The sequence below is a fragment of the Prionailurus bengalensis genome, chromosome B3 (assembly GCF_016509475.1).
Source record: "Prionailurus bengalensis isolate Pbe53 chromosome B3, Fcat_Pben_1.1_paternal_pri, whole genome shotgun sequence".
Lineage (NCBI taxonomy): Eukaryota > Metazoa > Chordata > Mammalia > Carnivora > Felidae > Prionailurus > Prionailurus bengalensis.
Window position 1 is genome coordinate 120,430,998 of NC_057355.1, and position 18,538 is coordinate 120,449,535.

Sequence of the window (18,538 nt, forward strand, 5' to 3'; positions counted from 1 at the left end):
TCCACTTAGCAAAAGCTCTACCCAGTCCTCACCTGCGTTAGGGGTTCCCTCTTCTGGGCCCCCTCAAACTCCTGTATATTCACCTATTATAGCTTCTCTCCCCTTGAGCATCTTCCCCTTCATGTTATGAGCTTCCTGAAGGCAATTTTTGCCTTATCCGACTTTGACTCGGCAGGAAACAGTATCTGGCATGGACCAGAATTACTCAATAAATATTTCCCAAATGAATGAATTCCACTGCCAACTCTGTGAAGGTACATTCTGGCGTCAACAGAAATATTTCTAAGTCTATTTTCAAGGGGAAAGGGGGTAGACGGGGAGGCAAAAAGGATGTAAGCAGCCCTAACAAAAATAATAAAGAGCTCTTTCCACAACATACCAATAACGTAAAACATCAGGTCCCTTCAGTGCCGCCAGACAGCCGAGGATCACAGCTGCAGCTGCAAAAGAAAACTTGTTTAGTGTTCTCTCCAATTCTTCCTTACAGCCATCTCAGAGAGAGACAAAGAACACAGGGCTTGAGTCAACTGACTCTGGCCTTACTGTGTCCCTGTCCTCTCTCCAGTTTGACAGGTGCCCTATGACAAATTTCAGCGAAATGGTGACTACATCATTTCTCCTAAAGACTTCCAATCTACGACCACCCTAGGAATACCACAAACAGCCACTTGCTTTATTGTTAACTACAAAATGCAATAACATGGCTTTCATCTTCTTAGGTTCAGGGCCCCAAGACAGTTTCCCTCCCCCATGCAAAGTAGTGCTAATTAACACAAGCAAAGAGGATAATGGAGTCACTTTCCCCTTCTATTTGCCTTCTGGAAGTAATTCATCTAAGTAGAAATAGTTATATCAAATGTGGATTTTTAAAAGCAAGTATTATTATCATCATGCTGGCATTATGTAATTAAAGTGAACCACCGGTCATCCCAATAAGAAGCAGCGGGCATGGAAGAGAAGTCACTTTTGCTGTTACCAATCAGACAACAGGTCCCATGGAAGATGAGCTCAGCAGAAAGGCCAAGGACAGGAACAAAAGGAGGAGATTCTGTTTATCCTAAGTGATGCCTGTCAAGGTCAGAACAATTCAAACGGGGGCCAGGGTTCAAGGGGACACTTTCACTGTTACTAAACTTGTTTCCAGAATAAGATGTCAATCTTCATTACTCGTTTGAACCACCCAAGGTATTGCCAAGAAAAAATGCCATGTACACTGACAGTGGTATCGATCGCTGAGTTTTGACCTTAGTAGAACCTGTAAAAGCTCTCCATTCTGTAATGCAGTGAATTCATTCAAGTCAATGTATATAAGGTTATCAATGTTATCTCAACTCAGCGCCTTTTATCTGCACTAGAATATTACTTAGAGACAATACAGCTGAAAATTTCTAGGCTCAAATTTGGGAGGGACCAAAACAGGTTCTGTTTTTGTTGTTGTTGTTGTTTATAAATAGGGTATGCTTTTATGTCTAACTGTACTGGAAAATTTTAAGTGAGAGACCGGAAAATGGCCATTAGCTCCTCTGATAGCAACAATATATCCATTGGAATCCACGGAGAGTAGGTAATTTGAGGAATGACCATGTCAAGTTTCATAGAAATCCCTGTTCAGACTGGTCTAAAATCTACTGGCAAAGAAATCCACACAGGGAACATTACCACAGTCAACACACATGGATTAGGTTGCTCCCCAAAGGGTCAATTATAAAAAGACAATATACAGACCCCAAATTTGGGATCACGACTACTGAGCCTCCTGCCCAAACAGGCAGCTCATATCCCGGAACCTTATGCTGAAAGCTGCTTTCATCTCTCAAAAAGCATCTGTCTGCACCTTACACGATGTGCTAGATGATTTTGTAGAACCCAAACTGGCAGTTTAACTGTCTGAATTCACTGAAATACTCCCTCAGTTGGGTGTCGTTCAATCTGATCCATGATATGAAAATTTGGCCCTTAGCAAAGCTGTAACACTCAGCAGAGAAGAAAGTGTATGTGGCTGATGTTATAGGACTTGTGGCCTCAAGTCTCTTACTCCTTGGAGGAACAAGAACACCACCGAATGTATGGCATTCCCAGCATTAGGGCTGGGAAATTCCTATGTACTACCTCTGACAACTATAAGAAGCTTTACTGCGAGAGGTGGTGGACGAGCAGTAAGTCAGAGGCCTGCGAACCGGTTCCAAGGCCGCAACTATGTGACCTGTCCAGGCTTTGGAACTCTCACTGCTAAAAAAGAACTGAGATTTACTAATTTCTATGGCACCATCTCCTTTAGTGTGATAGGACTTCAATATAACTCCCCACAGCCATCAAGACCCTAAAATCAAACAGTAGAGCAAACAGGACAATACAGAGGGTGAGGGTGTGGACTCCAGAGCCGGCCTACCTGGGTTCATACCTATTCTCTGTCACTCACAGTGTGACATTAGACAAGTTATTTCATCTCTCTGTGGAGAGCCAGTTTCCTCATTTGTCCAATGGGGTATATCTATGTGTACCTCACAGAGGTGCTGTAAGGATTAAATGAGTTTACACACGTAAACAGCCGAGAATAGTGCCTGGCCCAGAGTGAGTTGTCACTTTTAGTTGTTATTAAAATCATTACCAATAGTGGTAGTGCCATCACTATCCCTTTGCGTCAGAGCCAGTAGAAAACTCCAGGAACCTCTCTACTGGCCCCCACTTTCTCCAGTGGGAAATGCATCAGAATTGTCTACTGAAGGTAGGTAATTCTGGCTTCTCTTACTGTGTTTCAAATCTCTGCCTACATGGGAGTTCTTCACACTATTCTAATTTTATGCCTGAAAATATTTATAATGAAGAAGTCAAATTCATCCAACAAATACCGGGTACTTACTTAATGTGCCAGGTACTGGGGGAACAGTGTTGGGACAGTCACAGTCTCAGTCCTCATGAAGGTGGCAGTACTGAGCTCGACCTTGCTGAGTCCTTGTCCATTTTCTCCCCCACTTATTTTTCAACCAAACCGTCATCACTGATCCAGAACACCTAGACCTTTTCCAATCAGTCAATTCTACATTTCTACTCCAATTCCCTTTATTATTTTTTTTTTTAATTTTTTTTTCAACGTTTATTTATTTTTGGGACAGAGAGAGACAGAGCATGAATGGGGGGGGGGGGGGCAGAGAGAGAGGGAGACACAGAATCGGAAACAGGCTCCAGGCTCTGAGCCATCAGCCCAGAGCCCGACGCGGAGCTCGAACTCACGGACAGCGAGATCGTGACCTGGCTGAAGTCGGACGCTTAACCGACTGCGCCACCCAGGCGCCCCTCCAATTCCCTTTATTATTTTAAACCCGGATACCTATTACTACTTTTTTCCAAACCACTCTCCTCTCTTCTCCTGGAAACCTCCTTATGGCCAGGGAATTAGCTCTGTCGATTCACTGCCCTATGATCTGACTTTTACAAAACCTCCCACTTCTCTACAATAGCTCTCAAGAAACCCCCCAACAATAAATATCTACCCATCTCTCAGCGGTCACATTTTGAATTTGCCTTCCTTTTACATTCTCCTCCTGTCTTGTTCCTCCTGAATGCTGTCACAAAGCCTTCCTGTCTTCATCACTCAAATCATTTTTATTCCAGATTTCACTTCAATTCCGTAAGCATTTTCTGTTCTCTTCCTGACTCTGGCAAGGCTCTCCCTGCTCTGTCTCTGTTCCTATCCCCACCCACAGTACTCCCTTGGCTTCATCTCCGCAAAACCTTATTTTATCCTATGATCTACCTGACTCGAGTCCCTTCTATCTTTACATACAGGCTCTGAAACACATCTCCATGCTTTGCAAAATCACTTCCTCTGCCTAGACTAACCACTCCCCTCTCATGTCTCCATCCGTGGGCAATCTCCTAACCTTAAAGTCTAGGGAAGGTCCTGTCTTCCTTGAAATCTCCCTTGAGCCTCAGTTTAGAAATTCTCTCCCTCGTCTGAATTCCCACACTACTTTTATTTATCTTTTGGCACTTACATTCTCTTTCATTTTAGTCCTGTGTTTGTTTTATTTTCCATTTCAGAGTGGTAACATGAGGCAAAGACTAGTCTTCAGAATTCTCCACAGCGTCCAACATAACTGCATACAGTAATTGCAATAAACATGAATGAAGTATCTGAACAGATAGGGTCAAATGTCTGTTCTTTCCTTTGTCCAGAATGCCTAGGGATCAGGAATTTTCTAGATAGGACCTCCTTTTAGATACAGTTTTCAAAGACTTCTGTAACTGGCAGTATATTCACTTGAGCCAGGGACTGTAAACTCTTTGGACCACAAGTTACCAACTGACTTCAGTTCTACAAGTATATACCAAATACCCACAACTAGAGTCATAGGTTCTCATGCATGGCCTGGTATCTGGTTTTCTGGTTCTGTCTTCCTTATCTTGAGCTTTTATTTTTCTATAAGTTTCTATAGCACCCTCCACTTTCTGCTGCTTACACTTCTCCTTCATAAAATTATTCTGGAACTCTTCCCAAGTCTAACTCAAGCACAAAGAAGCAGTATGTTAAGCCTCTGCCATACTAATTCATGCAATTTGGCTGCACGAGTATTTTTTTTTTTTCAAGTTCATCTCTTTAGTGTTCTTGCTTTTACACAATTCAGCAAACTGGAATATTCTAAGCTAGAAGAATAACAGTAGTAGTAGTAACATAATACTCCCTACCTTTACTAAGCCGCTTACAATAGGGCAAAATACCGCACTAAGTGCTTCTATGTGCTAGCCTAATTAATTGTCCCTGTAACAACCTGGCAAAATAAACACTATTATTCTCATTTTACAGATAAAAAACAACAACAACAACAAAGCTGGGCTTGGAAAGGACTTGCTGAACATCTCCCAGCTGGTTAAATGGCAGAGCTGAGACTCAAGCCCATGCCTGACTCTGAAACCCAATGTTCTAGGGGCGCCTGGGTGGCGCAGTCGGTTAAGCGTCCGACTTCAGCCAGGTCACGATCTCACGGTCCGTGAGTTCGAGCCCCGCGTCAGGCTCTGGGCTGATGGCTCAGAGCCTGGAGCCTGTTTCCGATTCTGTGTCTCCCTCTCTCTCTGCCCCGTCCCCGTTCATGCTCTGTCTCTCTCTGTCCCAAAAATAAATAAACGTTGAAAAAAAATTTAAAAAAAAATAAAAAATAAAAAATAAAATAAAAAATAAACACTATTATTCTCATTTTACAGATAAAAAACAACAACAACAACAAAGCTGGGCTTGGAAAGGACTTGCTGAACATCTCCCAGCTGGTTAAATGGCAGAGCTGAGACTCAAGCCCATGCCTGACTCTGAAACCCAATGTTCTAAACCTCATACAACACTAAATCAGGAAAAGAAAGGAGTCATAGGGACAGCGAGGTATTTGGGAAGAGGGAAGATTTAAAAAAAACAACAGGTAAAAGAAAGTATGAAAAACATTACTTAATCTTCCTGGGAGGAATCCCAGCACAAGGTTAAAATTAGAAAAATAAATGCTTATGGCCCCTTTTTAAATCTTTTGAAATAAAAATAAAGCATGACAAAGGAAAATGGAATGCAGTACCAATTATCTAATGCAGAAATATCACTTGCTTACTAAAAGATCCCAGGCAAGTTGCTTAATACTACAGTACTTTGGCTCACATTACCTACAAAAGGCGGGGGAGGGGGAAGACTTGAAAACGCCTGTCTCAAGGGAATGTTAAGAGTTGACTAACGGACACATTCTAAAACTCTTTGCTTTTTTAGGAGGCTAAAGATTTGTAATTACAATAGGAAATAAATTTTAGCCTGGACATCGAAGATGGGTTGTGAAAGTCATTTCCCAGAAACAGAGAACGGATTTCTTCATCCTCAAAGGTGCTCTAGGGCAGGGGATCGATTCTAACTGCAACTGTGCACTTCAACAGCTATCCGTTGCTGAAAAGGCTTAGGAACTGGTCCCTGAGTCCACTTTCTGCATTCCAATAACAAGTGAATGTTAACTAGTCTATGGTCTTACCTTTAAACGAGGGCCCATGTTCTGAGCACCAGGTCGAGCACTCCTATTCACCAAAGCAGGTAACTTCTGGCACCATTCACCTTGTCCTCCAACTTCCACAGGGGAGAAAACTGCTGCAAGGTCAACGGAAAGCGTCTGTCCATCAGACACTCACTGAGGATATGTCACAGGAGCAGAGGGTCAATAGTTCTGGAATGAACTGGATGAATTCCAGGGTGGAGAAATATAGCCCCAAAACCTGTTATCCCGGACTTCTCTCTAGGGCATGGTGCAATCAACTGCCAAAGGATGCATCTGTTCTCTTGTCCCAGGATCCTACCCGACAGAGAAAAAAAAAGGTCAGTAGAAGCGGTCTTTATTTCTGAAAGAGAATCCCCAGGAAACAACGAAGAGGATATAGAAGAGGCAGGAGAAATTCCGGGGCACTAAAAACAAGCAAGGCCTGGTAAACTTGGACCAAGCTTTCCCAGTTAAAACTCCACAAAAAGGGGCAATGGCAACCTCACTGCCTTAACCGTGTCACTCCCCAGAAGGAAGCGCCAGCTGACTGCGATCCTTCATTAGGAGCAACTAGGGACAGCTTTAAAGAGCCTCATCACTACCACATGCCTAATTCCAGTTTCATAGGGCTGCAGCACAGGGGCTGAGAATAAGGTGAAGAGATATGAAAGCACAGGATAGGTGGGGCCACAATGCAGAGGGCCTCGTATGCCATACAAGGAATCACGGCAACACTCACTTGGAAAGGGGAAATCACCAAAAAGCTCCAAAACCTAATCTATCTGCCCATGCCGTCTGCTCCCTTCGCGCCCACGTATGCATTTCCAAGACATGGTTTAACAACGCTGGTTTTATTTTTTAAATAGTGTTATTTACTTTTCTGAGTGGGGAAACGAAAATCTGTGGACTTTCAAGATAAAGTCACTAAGTAAAGTCTGGTAAAGTCAGGGTGTAACTCAAAGATATTCATGAACTAAATATAGCAGAAAGGGGGTTATGGCAAAGCATACGCAAACAGCCACCATAGAACAAATGAGAAAAGACTACTCATCGCTAAACAAAAAGAGATTCTCTTTCCACATGGTGGGAACCGCGCTCAGTGCTTCATATATATTAACTTACAACCCCAGGGCACAAAGGGAATTATCCCCTTATTTTACAGATGAGGAAACTGAGGTACTCTCTCAAGATTATGCACATGAGTAGTAATGATCAATTAAACCCAGACAACCTGGACCTAGAATCCATGCTTTAAAAATTTTTTTTTTCAACGTTTTTATTTATTTTTGGGACAGAGAGAGACAGAGCATGAACGGGGGAGGGGCAGAGAGAGAGGGAGACACAGAATCGGAAACAGTCCCCAGGCTCCGAGCCATCAGCCCAGAGCCTGACGCGGGGCTCGAACTCACGGACCACGAGATCGTGACCTGGCTGAAGTCAAACGCTTAACCGACTGCGCCACCCAGGCGCCCCGAATCCATGCTTTTAATGACTACACTACTTGCCTCCCTACCGTGGGAAACCAAGAAAGAAAACCCACAATGTTAGTAAGAACAGCAGAACAGAGTAAGTGAAGGCTAGCTGATCAAACAAGTTGGCAAACTTTTCTAATAAAAAATAAACAAGTATTTGTATTTATTTTAAAATATGGTGATAGAATTGCCAAATACGTGAGCCAAAAGCCGGGTCAACCAGCAACTGGAACCAGATTACAGGATCCACAAGCAAGATAACAGTTACATAAACTGTAAGAGATCAATTAGAATGCTATCAAAGCATTAAACAATGACACCTTTTAAGGAATAACAAAAGAAATTTCTCACAAATAAAATGTTAAATACAAAGTAAGCACAAAATTATTTACATGGCATGAGTGCAATTTTTAAAATATTACATTACATAAACAAGACTAGAAGGAACATAAAAATACTAGTCATTTTTTGCTGTATGAAATTATAAACAACTTTCATTTTCTACCTGTACCTTTCAGTGTTTTCCAAATTCTTACTGATGTAAGAACATATTAAAAGTTTCTACTTCTGGAAAACAAATAACTTTTTGGGGGAGAACAGGCAAGTTATCCTTTTTTTCAAATAAGGAGTATAAAAATTAGCTAAAAATAAAAGAACGTACTGAAATTTTTTTTTAAAGTTTTTTTAAGATTTTTATTTATTTTTGAGAGACAGAGACAGAGGACGAGCAGGGGAGGGGCAGAGAGAGAGGGAGACACAGAATCCGAAGCAGGCTCCAGGCTCTAAGATGTCAGCACAGAGCCTGACACGGGGCTCGAACTCACGGACCATGAGATCGTGACCTGAGCCGAAGTCGGACGGTTAACCGACTGAGCCACCCAGGCGTCCCCGAATGTACTGAAATTTTATTTTAAAAATTCTTTTAATGTTTATTATTTATTTTTGAGAGAGAGAGACAGACAGAGCATGAGCAGGGGAGGGGCAGAGAGAAAGAGGGAGACACAGAATTCAAAGCAGGCTCCAGGTTCTGAGCTGTCAGCACCACAGCCTGACATGGGGCTCGAGCCCATGAACTGGGAGATCGTGACCGGAGCCAAAGTCAGACGCTTAACTGACTGAGCCACCCAGGCGCCCCTGCAATTTTATTTCTATTCATTATGATCTTAGTGGGTCTCCAGCCCTGTAATCAGCTATTTGGTTATTAAATAACTCCTAGTTTTTTTTTTAAAGATTTTATTTGTAAGTAATCTCTACCCCTAACATGGGGCTCGAACTTCAACTCCAAGATCAAGAGTTGCATGCTCCACGGACTGAGGCAGCCAGGTGCCCCAAATAACCCCTAGTTCTAACATCATCTTTACTGCACCCACCACCATCTACCACGCATAATCCCTCACAATGCTTCAGTGTCTCTAGTAAGCCTCAAAATTCAGCTCAAGCATCATCCCCCTTCCTGGTCCAATTCTCAGGCCCTCTGAGAATTCCCCCCATGCCAGGCAGAACCAATCATTTGCTCCTCTGTGATACGCCTATGCTGAAGATACCTCTATTATAGCATTTATTAGTCTGTATTATAATTGTTTATACAGTAGTGTCTCCTAATGACTTCTAGGATCTCGGAAGACACTGATGGGTCTTACTCTTCTTTGTCTCCCAGTAGCTAGTATACTGTTCGGTTTATTGCTTAACTTTGATAAGTTCCCCCAAGTGATTCCTATAAATATTGAAGTCTCAGAAGCTTGGTCTAGGCTCTAGGGCAGTCCCTCTGAGAAGCGACCTGATATTCTGTATCTCTAACAGACTCACAGGAAAGGTTGATGCTTCTGGTCTGCAGATCGAGCTTCCAGGAGCAAGGGTCTAGAGCAGGAATTGGCAAACTACAGCCTGCAGGCCAAATCCAGACAGAACCTCGCTACAAGAGCAAAGCTGAGTAGCTGTAGAGACATATGGTTTACAAAGCTTTCCTATCTGACCCTTTACAAAAAAAAAGTTTACCATCCTCCAGCATAGGGTCTTAGCCTTAAAGCTACATAACTGCTTTGTGTTAAATTAACTCATTTTTATAAATGAAAAAAAAGCATAAAGTCATTTTCTTCCAATCCAGTTCTGCCCCCTCTTAGGAAAAGAGCTATAAAACTTGCAATATTATGCAAATATTTCTCCTGGTGAATTTCAACTGTTATTTAAAAGTGTTACGGGGGCACCTGGGTGGCTCAGTTGGTAAAGTGGCCAACCTCGGTTCAGGTCATGATCTCAAGGTTCACGAGTTCGAGCCCCACGTCAAGCTCTGGGCTGACAGCTCAGAGTCTGGAGCCTGCTTCAGATTCTGTGTTTTCCTCTCTCTCTGCCCCTTCCCTGCTTGCGCGCGCTCTCTCTCTCTCTCTGTCTCTCAAAAATAAACAAACAAAAAAAGAGTTCTACGCCTCCCATACCCCAAGTAGGAATTTTATACAATCATTTCCCAAAGTACATGTTTCCTACAATTATGCTTGCATTTCATCAAGGCTATAATTTCCTAAAACCAGTACCTCAGGGACCAATTCTATATCCAGGTTTCTAAAATTATTACTATACACATTACTGACTCAGTATCTACTTTTAAACTATTATTAAAAATCCTGTGAAAAACTGACGTGAAAGTCCACTTTGGAATTCTGGTGAATAACAAAAGAGGCCGTGGCAGCAGACAGGAGTTCCAAATATCACCCACTGTATCCCACAAAGACAGACAAAAGAAAGACATTGGCTTTGAAAGACATAGTCTTCAGTATTCTCTATACAGAAGCACCAGCCACAGTCCAGGAAAATCAAATTAAAACAAAACAAAACAAAACAAAACAAATCATTCAATAAGCAAAACGCTGACAGTTTAGAGTGACCTAAGGAGGTTCTAAGAAATAAAGTGCACCATCAGATACTTTAGATTATTTACGTTTTCGTCTGCTTAATTTCACCGTTGGTTTATTCTCCCCCAAATCCCCACCATAAAAGACTGCCTTCCCCCATCAAGTTTATTCTCTTGAGATATTTACACAGTTGTGTATTCCTGCTATCTCGCTTCAGCCAACTTATACGGTTTTCATTTGTATTCTTTCCTCATCAGTCAGCCCCTCCAGTCTCTTAATCATTCTTGTGGGTCTTCTGTGAACTCTCTCCAGCTGGTCCCCAGCGATCTGGTAATGAGGTGCCTCCAACTGACTGCAGCCTTCCAGGAACAGCCTCGTTAGAACAGGATGAGCTCACCCTCCTTGGTTCTATGACATAACACTCCTGAGTAGACAATCCCCCACATCACAGCAAGCTAGAATGCCACCATATTAGACTATGACCCCATTCCATTCTTCTCAGATTTGGGCACTGGGGCATGTCAATGTGCTGGAAGGCAGGGGATAAATGGCACATGTTGGTGCAGCAACTTTTCACTAAAGGATGAGGTGGGTGGGGAGGGAAAGCCCTGTTCACGTTAAAACACTCATAGGTAATAAAATAGAATGCACAATTTGCGTGAATGTCTAAAGAGAAAATATGAGTGTGGTCAAGATATTCAGAGATTTGATACCTGATGCAGAAAGGCTGCTTGGAGCTCTGCTCCCAGCCCCCAAGGGGTTACATGCCCACTATCCTCTACCACCAGAGGTAATCGAGCTTAAAAGTTTGAAAAGCACTACAATCCCCACTCAACTCATGGTCTATTACCCCACTATCACTCATCTCATATACTCACATTTTAAATAAAATTATTTTTTCTGCTATGTTCCCCATCCTTGGATATCTATATTTTCCCTTTGCCTAACATAATTGTAATTCACTGATGGTAATTCACCAACATCTTCGTGTTCCTCTGTAAGGTTCATTCTTCATTCATTTCATATTTCTTGAACATTTGCTGTCTGCCAGGCTGTGTGCTAAAAGCTAAAGTAACACGGAAAAATGAGACAGGGTATTTTCTTAACCTGGATGAACTCAGTCCAAAGTGGGAGCTGGACAATACAACGAGGCAAGTGCCACAAAAAAGGAATAAACAATGTGTGGGGGGCGCAAAGGAAGGAGAAAGGTAACTTTGCCTGAGAGTGAGGAAGCATTCACAGAAGAGACAAGAGAGCTATTAAGACCGAGCAAGCATTCGCAGGGCAGGGCAGAAAAGACCAGTATCCTAGGTGGAAAAAACAGCATAAGCAAAAGTTCTGAGTCAAGAAAGGGGATGAAAAAGGTCAGCATTATGAAAACAAAGTGTTTAGAAAGACCAAATGGGGCCAAACTAGGGTGACTGATTCTCAGTACAGTACAGTATAATGCTCAAGAGCATGAATCTTACTACTGAGTAATCCCAGACAAACTACTTCTCTTCAGTTGCCTCAGGAATAAAGTGGAGATCCACTAAGAAAAGGAAGGGCTGGAAACTAGCCCCGGGTGACTTGGCACTAGACGGGTGCCTCAGGGGATGTGGCTTTAACTGCCAACCAGGCTGCCCGGTTGCCCGGCTACGACGGAAGTTTGCACCCAGGCCACAATGGCAGCCCAACCTGCAGTAAATTAGGAAGATGGCACTGTGTATACCTGAGGGACTAATTGGTTTTCCAGAGAAATCCCATTTGGAAGCAACCACAGCAACGATCCAAAATACAGACTGTTGTTTGTTGTTTTTTTTTTTTTTTTTTCCTCAAGAATGATGATAACACAGGGACGTTTGGGTGGCTCAGCTGATGAAGCATCCAACTTCAGCCCAGGTCTTGATCTCATGGTTTGTGGGTTCAAGCCCTGCATTGAGCTCTCTGCTGTCAGCATGGAGCCTGCTTTGGATCGTCTGCCCCCCTCTCCCTCTGCCCCTTCTCCGCTCATGCTTTCTCAAAAATAAATAAACTTAAAAACAGAATGGGGTGCCTGGGTGGCTCAGTTGATTAAGCGTCCGACTTTGGCTCAGGTCATGATCTTTCAGGTTCGTGAGTTTGAGCCCCATATTGGGCTCTGTGCTGACAGCTCAGAGCCTGGAACCTACTTCAGATTCTGTGTCTCCCTCTCTCTCTGCCCCTTCTCTGCTCGGCTCTGTCTCTCTCTCTCAAAAATAAATAAACATTAAAACAAATTTTTTAAAAGAGAATGATAACACAAATCTACCTTTACTGAGAACCTACTACTACTGTTTGAGGTGCTTCATGTATCACGTAACTCACATCAACCATATAAAGTACCTACATTGTCATCCATATGTTACAGATTACGAAACAGAAGCACAGAGAGCTAAAATAACTTGCCTATTGTTACCTAGATGACAAAGGAAGGAGTCAGGCAATGTGATTCCAGAGCCTGATGTGTCAAGAACCCCAAGAAAGGAAAAAGAAGAGAAAAAGATTCTTGGGATAGGAAGAATGAGAGCTCAAGAAATACTTAACCTGGAAATTTAAAGATATATGATTTCATTTTAGACTTGAAGCAACCACAACCAAAGAAGCCAAGAGGTGTTTTTTAAGTTAAGGGAGAAAGAGACTTACACATTTTAAAAGAAGTAACTCTGGCGGTAATATAAGAGAGACTCTGAAGAGGAGGACAGACCACTGGCTGAGAGACCAGAAGATGCTGGTCCAAGGGAGCAGCGAGGAACTGGTCATGATGCAGAGGGGGAGAGACTAGCGTAGGCACTGTTTCCCAGTTAGAAACAACAGGATTAGTGACCTATGAGGTCAAAAAGATAAAGGAGAGCAAGAAACCAAAGACAAATCAGGAATTTTTACTCTTGGGAGCCTGGATGAATGGTGGTGGTGAAGGAAAGACACAGAGCCAGTACAGAGGGAAAGATAAGCACAGAACTGAACATGTTAAGTTTGAAGTGTCTATAAGATATCTGGGTGAATATACCCACAAGACAAATGGACATAAGCATCTGAAGCCATAGAAATACCAGTACCCTGAGGGCAGTTAAAAGACACAGGAGATTAAAACAAAACAACAAAAACAACAACAACAAAAAAAAACCCACAAAAAAACAAGACTGGCATGGAAAACAAGTAGACCAAGAGAAAGACCAATTACACCACTCTGAGGAGATCAACCTTAAAAGTACTGCCTTCTCCCCCAAAAAAGGAGCTAGCAAAAACTGAAAAGGAACAATCAGAGAAAAGGGAAAAACTGTAAAAGTGGTTTACTAGAGCCAAAAGGAAGTACTTCTAGAAACCGGTGGTCACAGTATTAGAAACAGTAATGATTTAGGCCAGAGGGGGAATTCAGAAATCAGCACCCAGGTTTTCTTCCTTGATTATTTGGAACTCTCATTCTCTGATCAAGCAACTTCAAATAAAATGTGTATCTGATTTCCATCTATTCTCACTAATAATAAAAATCTTAGCCTAAACTTGACCCAACACTGATAACTAGCAAGCTCTTTGCAACTCAATTCAGGGATACTGATTATTTCAAAATTATCTTAGTGCCTATAACAAATTCAGATCTGAACTAATCTGAATCCAGTCTCTAATCCCACATAAATCAATGGCAAAAAAAAATCATATCAAAATCAGCTTTATTGAGGTACGGCTTATATATAGTAAAAGCCGCCAACTTAAACAATTAGAGCTTTGCCAACTGTATAAGGTTATGGATATAAAACACAACGGTGATACAGAACATTTCATCATCGCAAAGTCTCCTCATGATCCCCTTGTGCAACCACTGATGTGCTTTCTATCACCATAGTTTTGCCTTTTACAGAATGCCAAATAGCATTCCATACAAAATGTAGACCTTCGTGTTGTGGCATTTCTTTACTTACCGCATTATTTAGACCCATACATGTCATTACATGTACCAGTAGTTCATTCCTCTTTATTGTTGTGTAGCAGTCCATTATATGGGCATATTACAATTTCTTTATCCGTTCACTAGTTGAAGGACATTTGATTCTATCCAGTTTGGGGCTGTTCAGGATAAAGCTGCTACGAACATTCAAGCCTAAGTCTGGTGTGGACACATGTTTTTGCTTCCCTTGGGTAAACAGCTAAGAGTGAGATTGCTGGGCCAGATCATAAGTATATATTTAACTTAAAAGAAACTGCCAACCTGTCCGGGTGCTTGGGTGGCTTAGTCGGTTAAGCATCCGACTTCTGCTCAGATCATGATTTCATGGTTCGTGGGTTTGAGCCCCACATCGGGCTATCTGTCAGCATGGAGTCTGCCTCAGATCCTCTGTCCCCCTCTCTTTCTGCCCTTCCCCTGCTCGCGCGCTCTCTCTCTCTCTCAAAAATAAATAAAATAGACATTTAAAAAGAAAAAAAAAAAGAAACTGCCAAACTGTTTTCCAAAGCACCTGTACCATCTTGCATTTTCACCAGCAACGTATGAGAGCTCCAGTTGCTCACATCTGCCAACACTTGGCATTGTTGATCTTTTAAATTTCATCATTCTAGAACAATCCAACAAGAAGACAGAGTAACTTTAAATACTTATTCACCCAACATGGAAGCATCCAAATACTTCAAGTAGTTAACAACAAACATAAAGGAAGTAATCAATAGTAGTCTAACAGTAGGGGACTTTAAAATCCCACTTATATCAATGAACAGATCATCCAAACAGAAAATCAATAAGGAAACGGTGGCTTTGACACATTGGATCAGATGGACTTAACAGATATATTCAGAACGCTCCATCCTAAAACAGCAGAATACAGTCTTTTCAAGTGCACACGGGACATTCTTCAGAACAGATCCATATTGGGCCACAAAACAAGTCTCAACAAATTCACAAAGATTGAAGTCATAACCATGCATCTTTCCTGACCACAACACTATGAAACTAGAAATCAACCACAAGAAAAAAATCTAAACACATGGAGGTTAAAGAACATGCTACTAAATCTTACCCATTCTAATAGGTGTGAAGTGGTCTCTCACTGTGGGTTTTTGTTTTTGTTTTGAGAGAGAGAGAGAGAGAGAGAGAGAGAGAGAGAGAGAAAGAGAATGACAACGAGGGAGGAGGGTAGAGGGAGGGAGAGAGAATCTTAAGCAGTGTCCATGCTCAGCTTGGAGCCCATCCTGGGGCTAAATCTCACGACCCTGGGATCATGACCTGAGTCGAAATCAAGAGTTGGACGCTTAACCAACTGAGTCACCCAGGCGTCCCTCTCACTGTGGTTTTGATTTGCAATTCCCTAAGGACTAACAGTATTGAGTACGCTTTCATGTGCTTAATGGCTATTTGTGACACTTCTTTGGTATCCAAATCTTTTGTATTTCTAAAAATCAAGCTGTTTGTCCTACTTAGTTGTTTTCAGAGTTCTTTATATACTAGACACATGTTTGACAAATATTTTCTGTGGTTTGTTTTTAACATTTTCTTAATGATATTAAAGAATAAGTTTTGGGGCGCCTGGGTGGCGCAGTCGGTTAAGCGTCCGACTTCAGCCAGGTCACGATCTCGCGGTCCGTGAGTTCGAGCCCCGCGTCAGGCTCTGGGCTGATGGCTCAGAGCCTGGAGCCTGTTTCCGATTCTGTGTATCCCTCTCTCTCTGACCCTCCCCCGTTCATGCTCTGTCTCTCTCTGTCCCAAAAATAAATAAACGTTGAAAAAAAAAAAAAAGAATAAGTTTTGAATTTGATGAAATCCAACTTATCAACATTCTTCTTTTAGGTTGTTTTTTGTATCCTATTAAAGAAAAAATCTTCGCCTAACACCAGGGCAAAGATTTTTTTCTAGAAATTTTCTCTAAAAGTGTCACAAAAGAAAATCTCTTGTTAAAATATTTAACAGGAGTACACATGAAGAGATGCTCAATATCACTAATCAGGGAAATGGAAATCAAAACCATAATGAGATATCACCTCACACTAGTCAGAATTGCTAGCATCAAAAAGACAAGAAATAAAAAGTGTTGGTGAACATGTGGACAAAAGGGAATCCTGTACACTGTTGGTGGGAATGTAAGCTGGTGCAGCCACTGTGGAAAACAGTCTGGAGGTTCTTCAAAAAATCAAAAATCGAACCACCGCATGACCCAGAAATTTCACTTGTGGGTATCTACCTGAAGAAAATGAAAACTAATTTGAAAAGATACATGCACTCCTATGTTTACCGCAGCATTATTTACAATAGCCAAGATATGGAAACAACCTAAGTGTCCATCAACAGATGAGTGAATAAAGAAGATGTGATGGGACATATATAATATATACATATAATGTGTGTGTGTGTGTGTGTGTGTGTGTGTATATATATATATATATATATATAAAACATACACGTATATTTAAAATGAAATATTACTCGGCCATGAAAAAGAATGAAACCTTGCCATTCACAGCAACATGGATGGACCTAGAGGGTATTACGCTAAGTGAAATAAGCCAGACACAAAAAGACATATACTGCATGGTTTCACTTATATATGTACAATCTACAAAACAAAATAAACAAACAAAAACAGACTCATAAGTACAGAGAACAAACTGATGGCTGCCAGAGGAGAGGGGTGTGAGGTGATGGGTGACATAGGTGAAGGAGAGTAAGAGGTACAGACTTCTTTTGTATTTATTACAAAATAAATAAGTCACAGGGATGAAAAATACAGCACAGGGAATATCATCAATAATAATGTAATAACTTTGTATGGTGACAAATAGTAACTATACTTAATCGTAGTAGGCATTTCATTATGTATATAATTGTCTGGGGCACCTGGGTGGCTTAGTCAGTTAAGTGTCCAACTCTTGATTTCGGCTCAGGTCCTAGTCTCGCAGTTGGAGACCCGGCGCCTCATTGGGGTCCTCACAGACAACACGGAGCCTGCTTGGGAGTCTCTCTCCCCCTCTCTCTGCCCCTCTCCTGCATGAGTGTGCGCATGTGCTCACTTTCTCAAAATAAGTAAACTTTAAAAAATAATGTATATAACTGTCCAATCACTATGTTGTACATCTAAAACTAAGAGAATATTGTATGTCAACTATATTGTAATAAAAAAAATTTTTAACAAGAGTTTTTTAAGCTCCTGCATTCTCTTTATTTCATTAATTACTCAGTTTTATTATTGCTTTCTTCCAAATTCAACTTCCCATATTACCAAGCAGGATTTAAGTTACAGCCTATTGCAGAATTTGGGAAGATTTTTAATCTTTTAACAGATTCCCCCTACTCTTTAACCTAATAAATGGCATTTCTAAATGTAGCCAATGTTTTAGTCCCTCAGCTCTCCTCAAACTGACATAAACCTTCTGGACCCCTGATGCTGGGTCTTAAAACAACAACAACAAAATTCCAAAACCCAGACCATGCACCTGCAGGTTAAGCCAAGGACAATCAACTACTTGCCCTTCTGGTTTTAAAGAGAAGCTTTTATAAGCTCACTATCACCTGAGAGGAGGCTGAAAAAAGTTATCATTCACTGGTTAAAAGAAAAGTTAGGCTTATAAAGGCTAAGCTGGCAGACATAAAAGTAATTCTGCATTTTTAAATATTGATTTTCTCTCCTGAACTATTCTCTTGAAAACAAACCAGAGTTCTTCAGACTTGAAATAAAGAGTACATATGAAAGCACAGTTTAGATTCAACTGCCCCCTGGAACAGACTTTGCCATTCTCAGCATAGTTCAGAGAAAGGAGGGAAAAAGGGATTCAAAGCCAATGTGAGTAAAACAGGGAAACAAGGGCCAATTTATCATCGCTCATTTTGTAACTTCCTGGGATGTCTGGAGAAAAAAACAAAATAGAAAAACTGGCTCATCTATGCCCCTTCACAGTCTTTCATCTACATCAAGAAAACAGCAGCTTCAATTTACAACTCTCTCCAATCGTGATTTTTTTTTTTTTTCTATTTACCAAACGGAATCTACTGTGCCTGATCCACAGAATCAGGACAGGCCCCTGTGTTCCCATACCATGGCAGCTTTTATGCTTAGGTGACCCTGGGCCACTGAATCTTGGCTATAATAGGAAAAATTTTAAACTAATTCTCTGAATCTGACAAGCCGTCTCCCTCGATAAGTCTAGGAAGGTGTCATTTCATTAACTGTGCATGAAGTGGCAGGCACACAGCCAGATCTACAGCCTAGTGGGATGAAACTGGAATTGTCACACATGCACTTAAAAGCTA

The 18,538-nt window shown here is 41.5% G+C and overlaps 1 protein-coding gene across 5 annotated transcripts in view; it reads right to left on the reverse strand.

Moving 5' to 3' along the window:
- The window catches only part of AREL1 (apoptosis resistant E3 ubiquitin protein ligase 1), a 49,806-nt gene that overhangs the window by 26,101 nt on the left and 5,167 nt on the right, over positions 1–18,538 (reverse strand). For 4 of the 5 annotated variants that reach the window (XM_043556628.1, XM_043556633.1, XM_043556629.1 and 1 more), the window contains 2 exons: positions 5,994–6,308; positions 380–440 (listed from right to left, as the gene is read on the reverse strand). In XM_043556628.1, coding sequence (XP_043412563.1) covers positions 380–395 — 16 coding nt within the window. In that variant the 5' untranslated portion in view covers positions 396–440; positions 5,994–6,308. Of the gene's footprint in view, positions 1–379; positions 441–5,993; positions 6,309–10,497; positions 11,106–18,538 lie in introns of those variants that run through there. The other variant, XM_043556632.1, reaches the window with a different exon arrangement.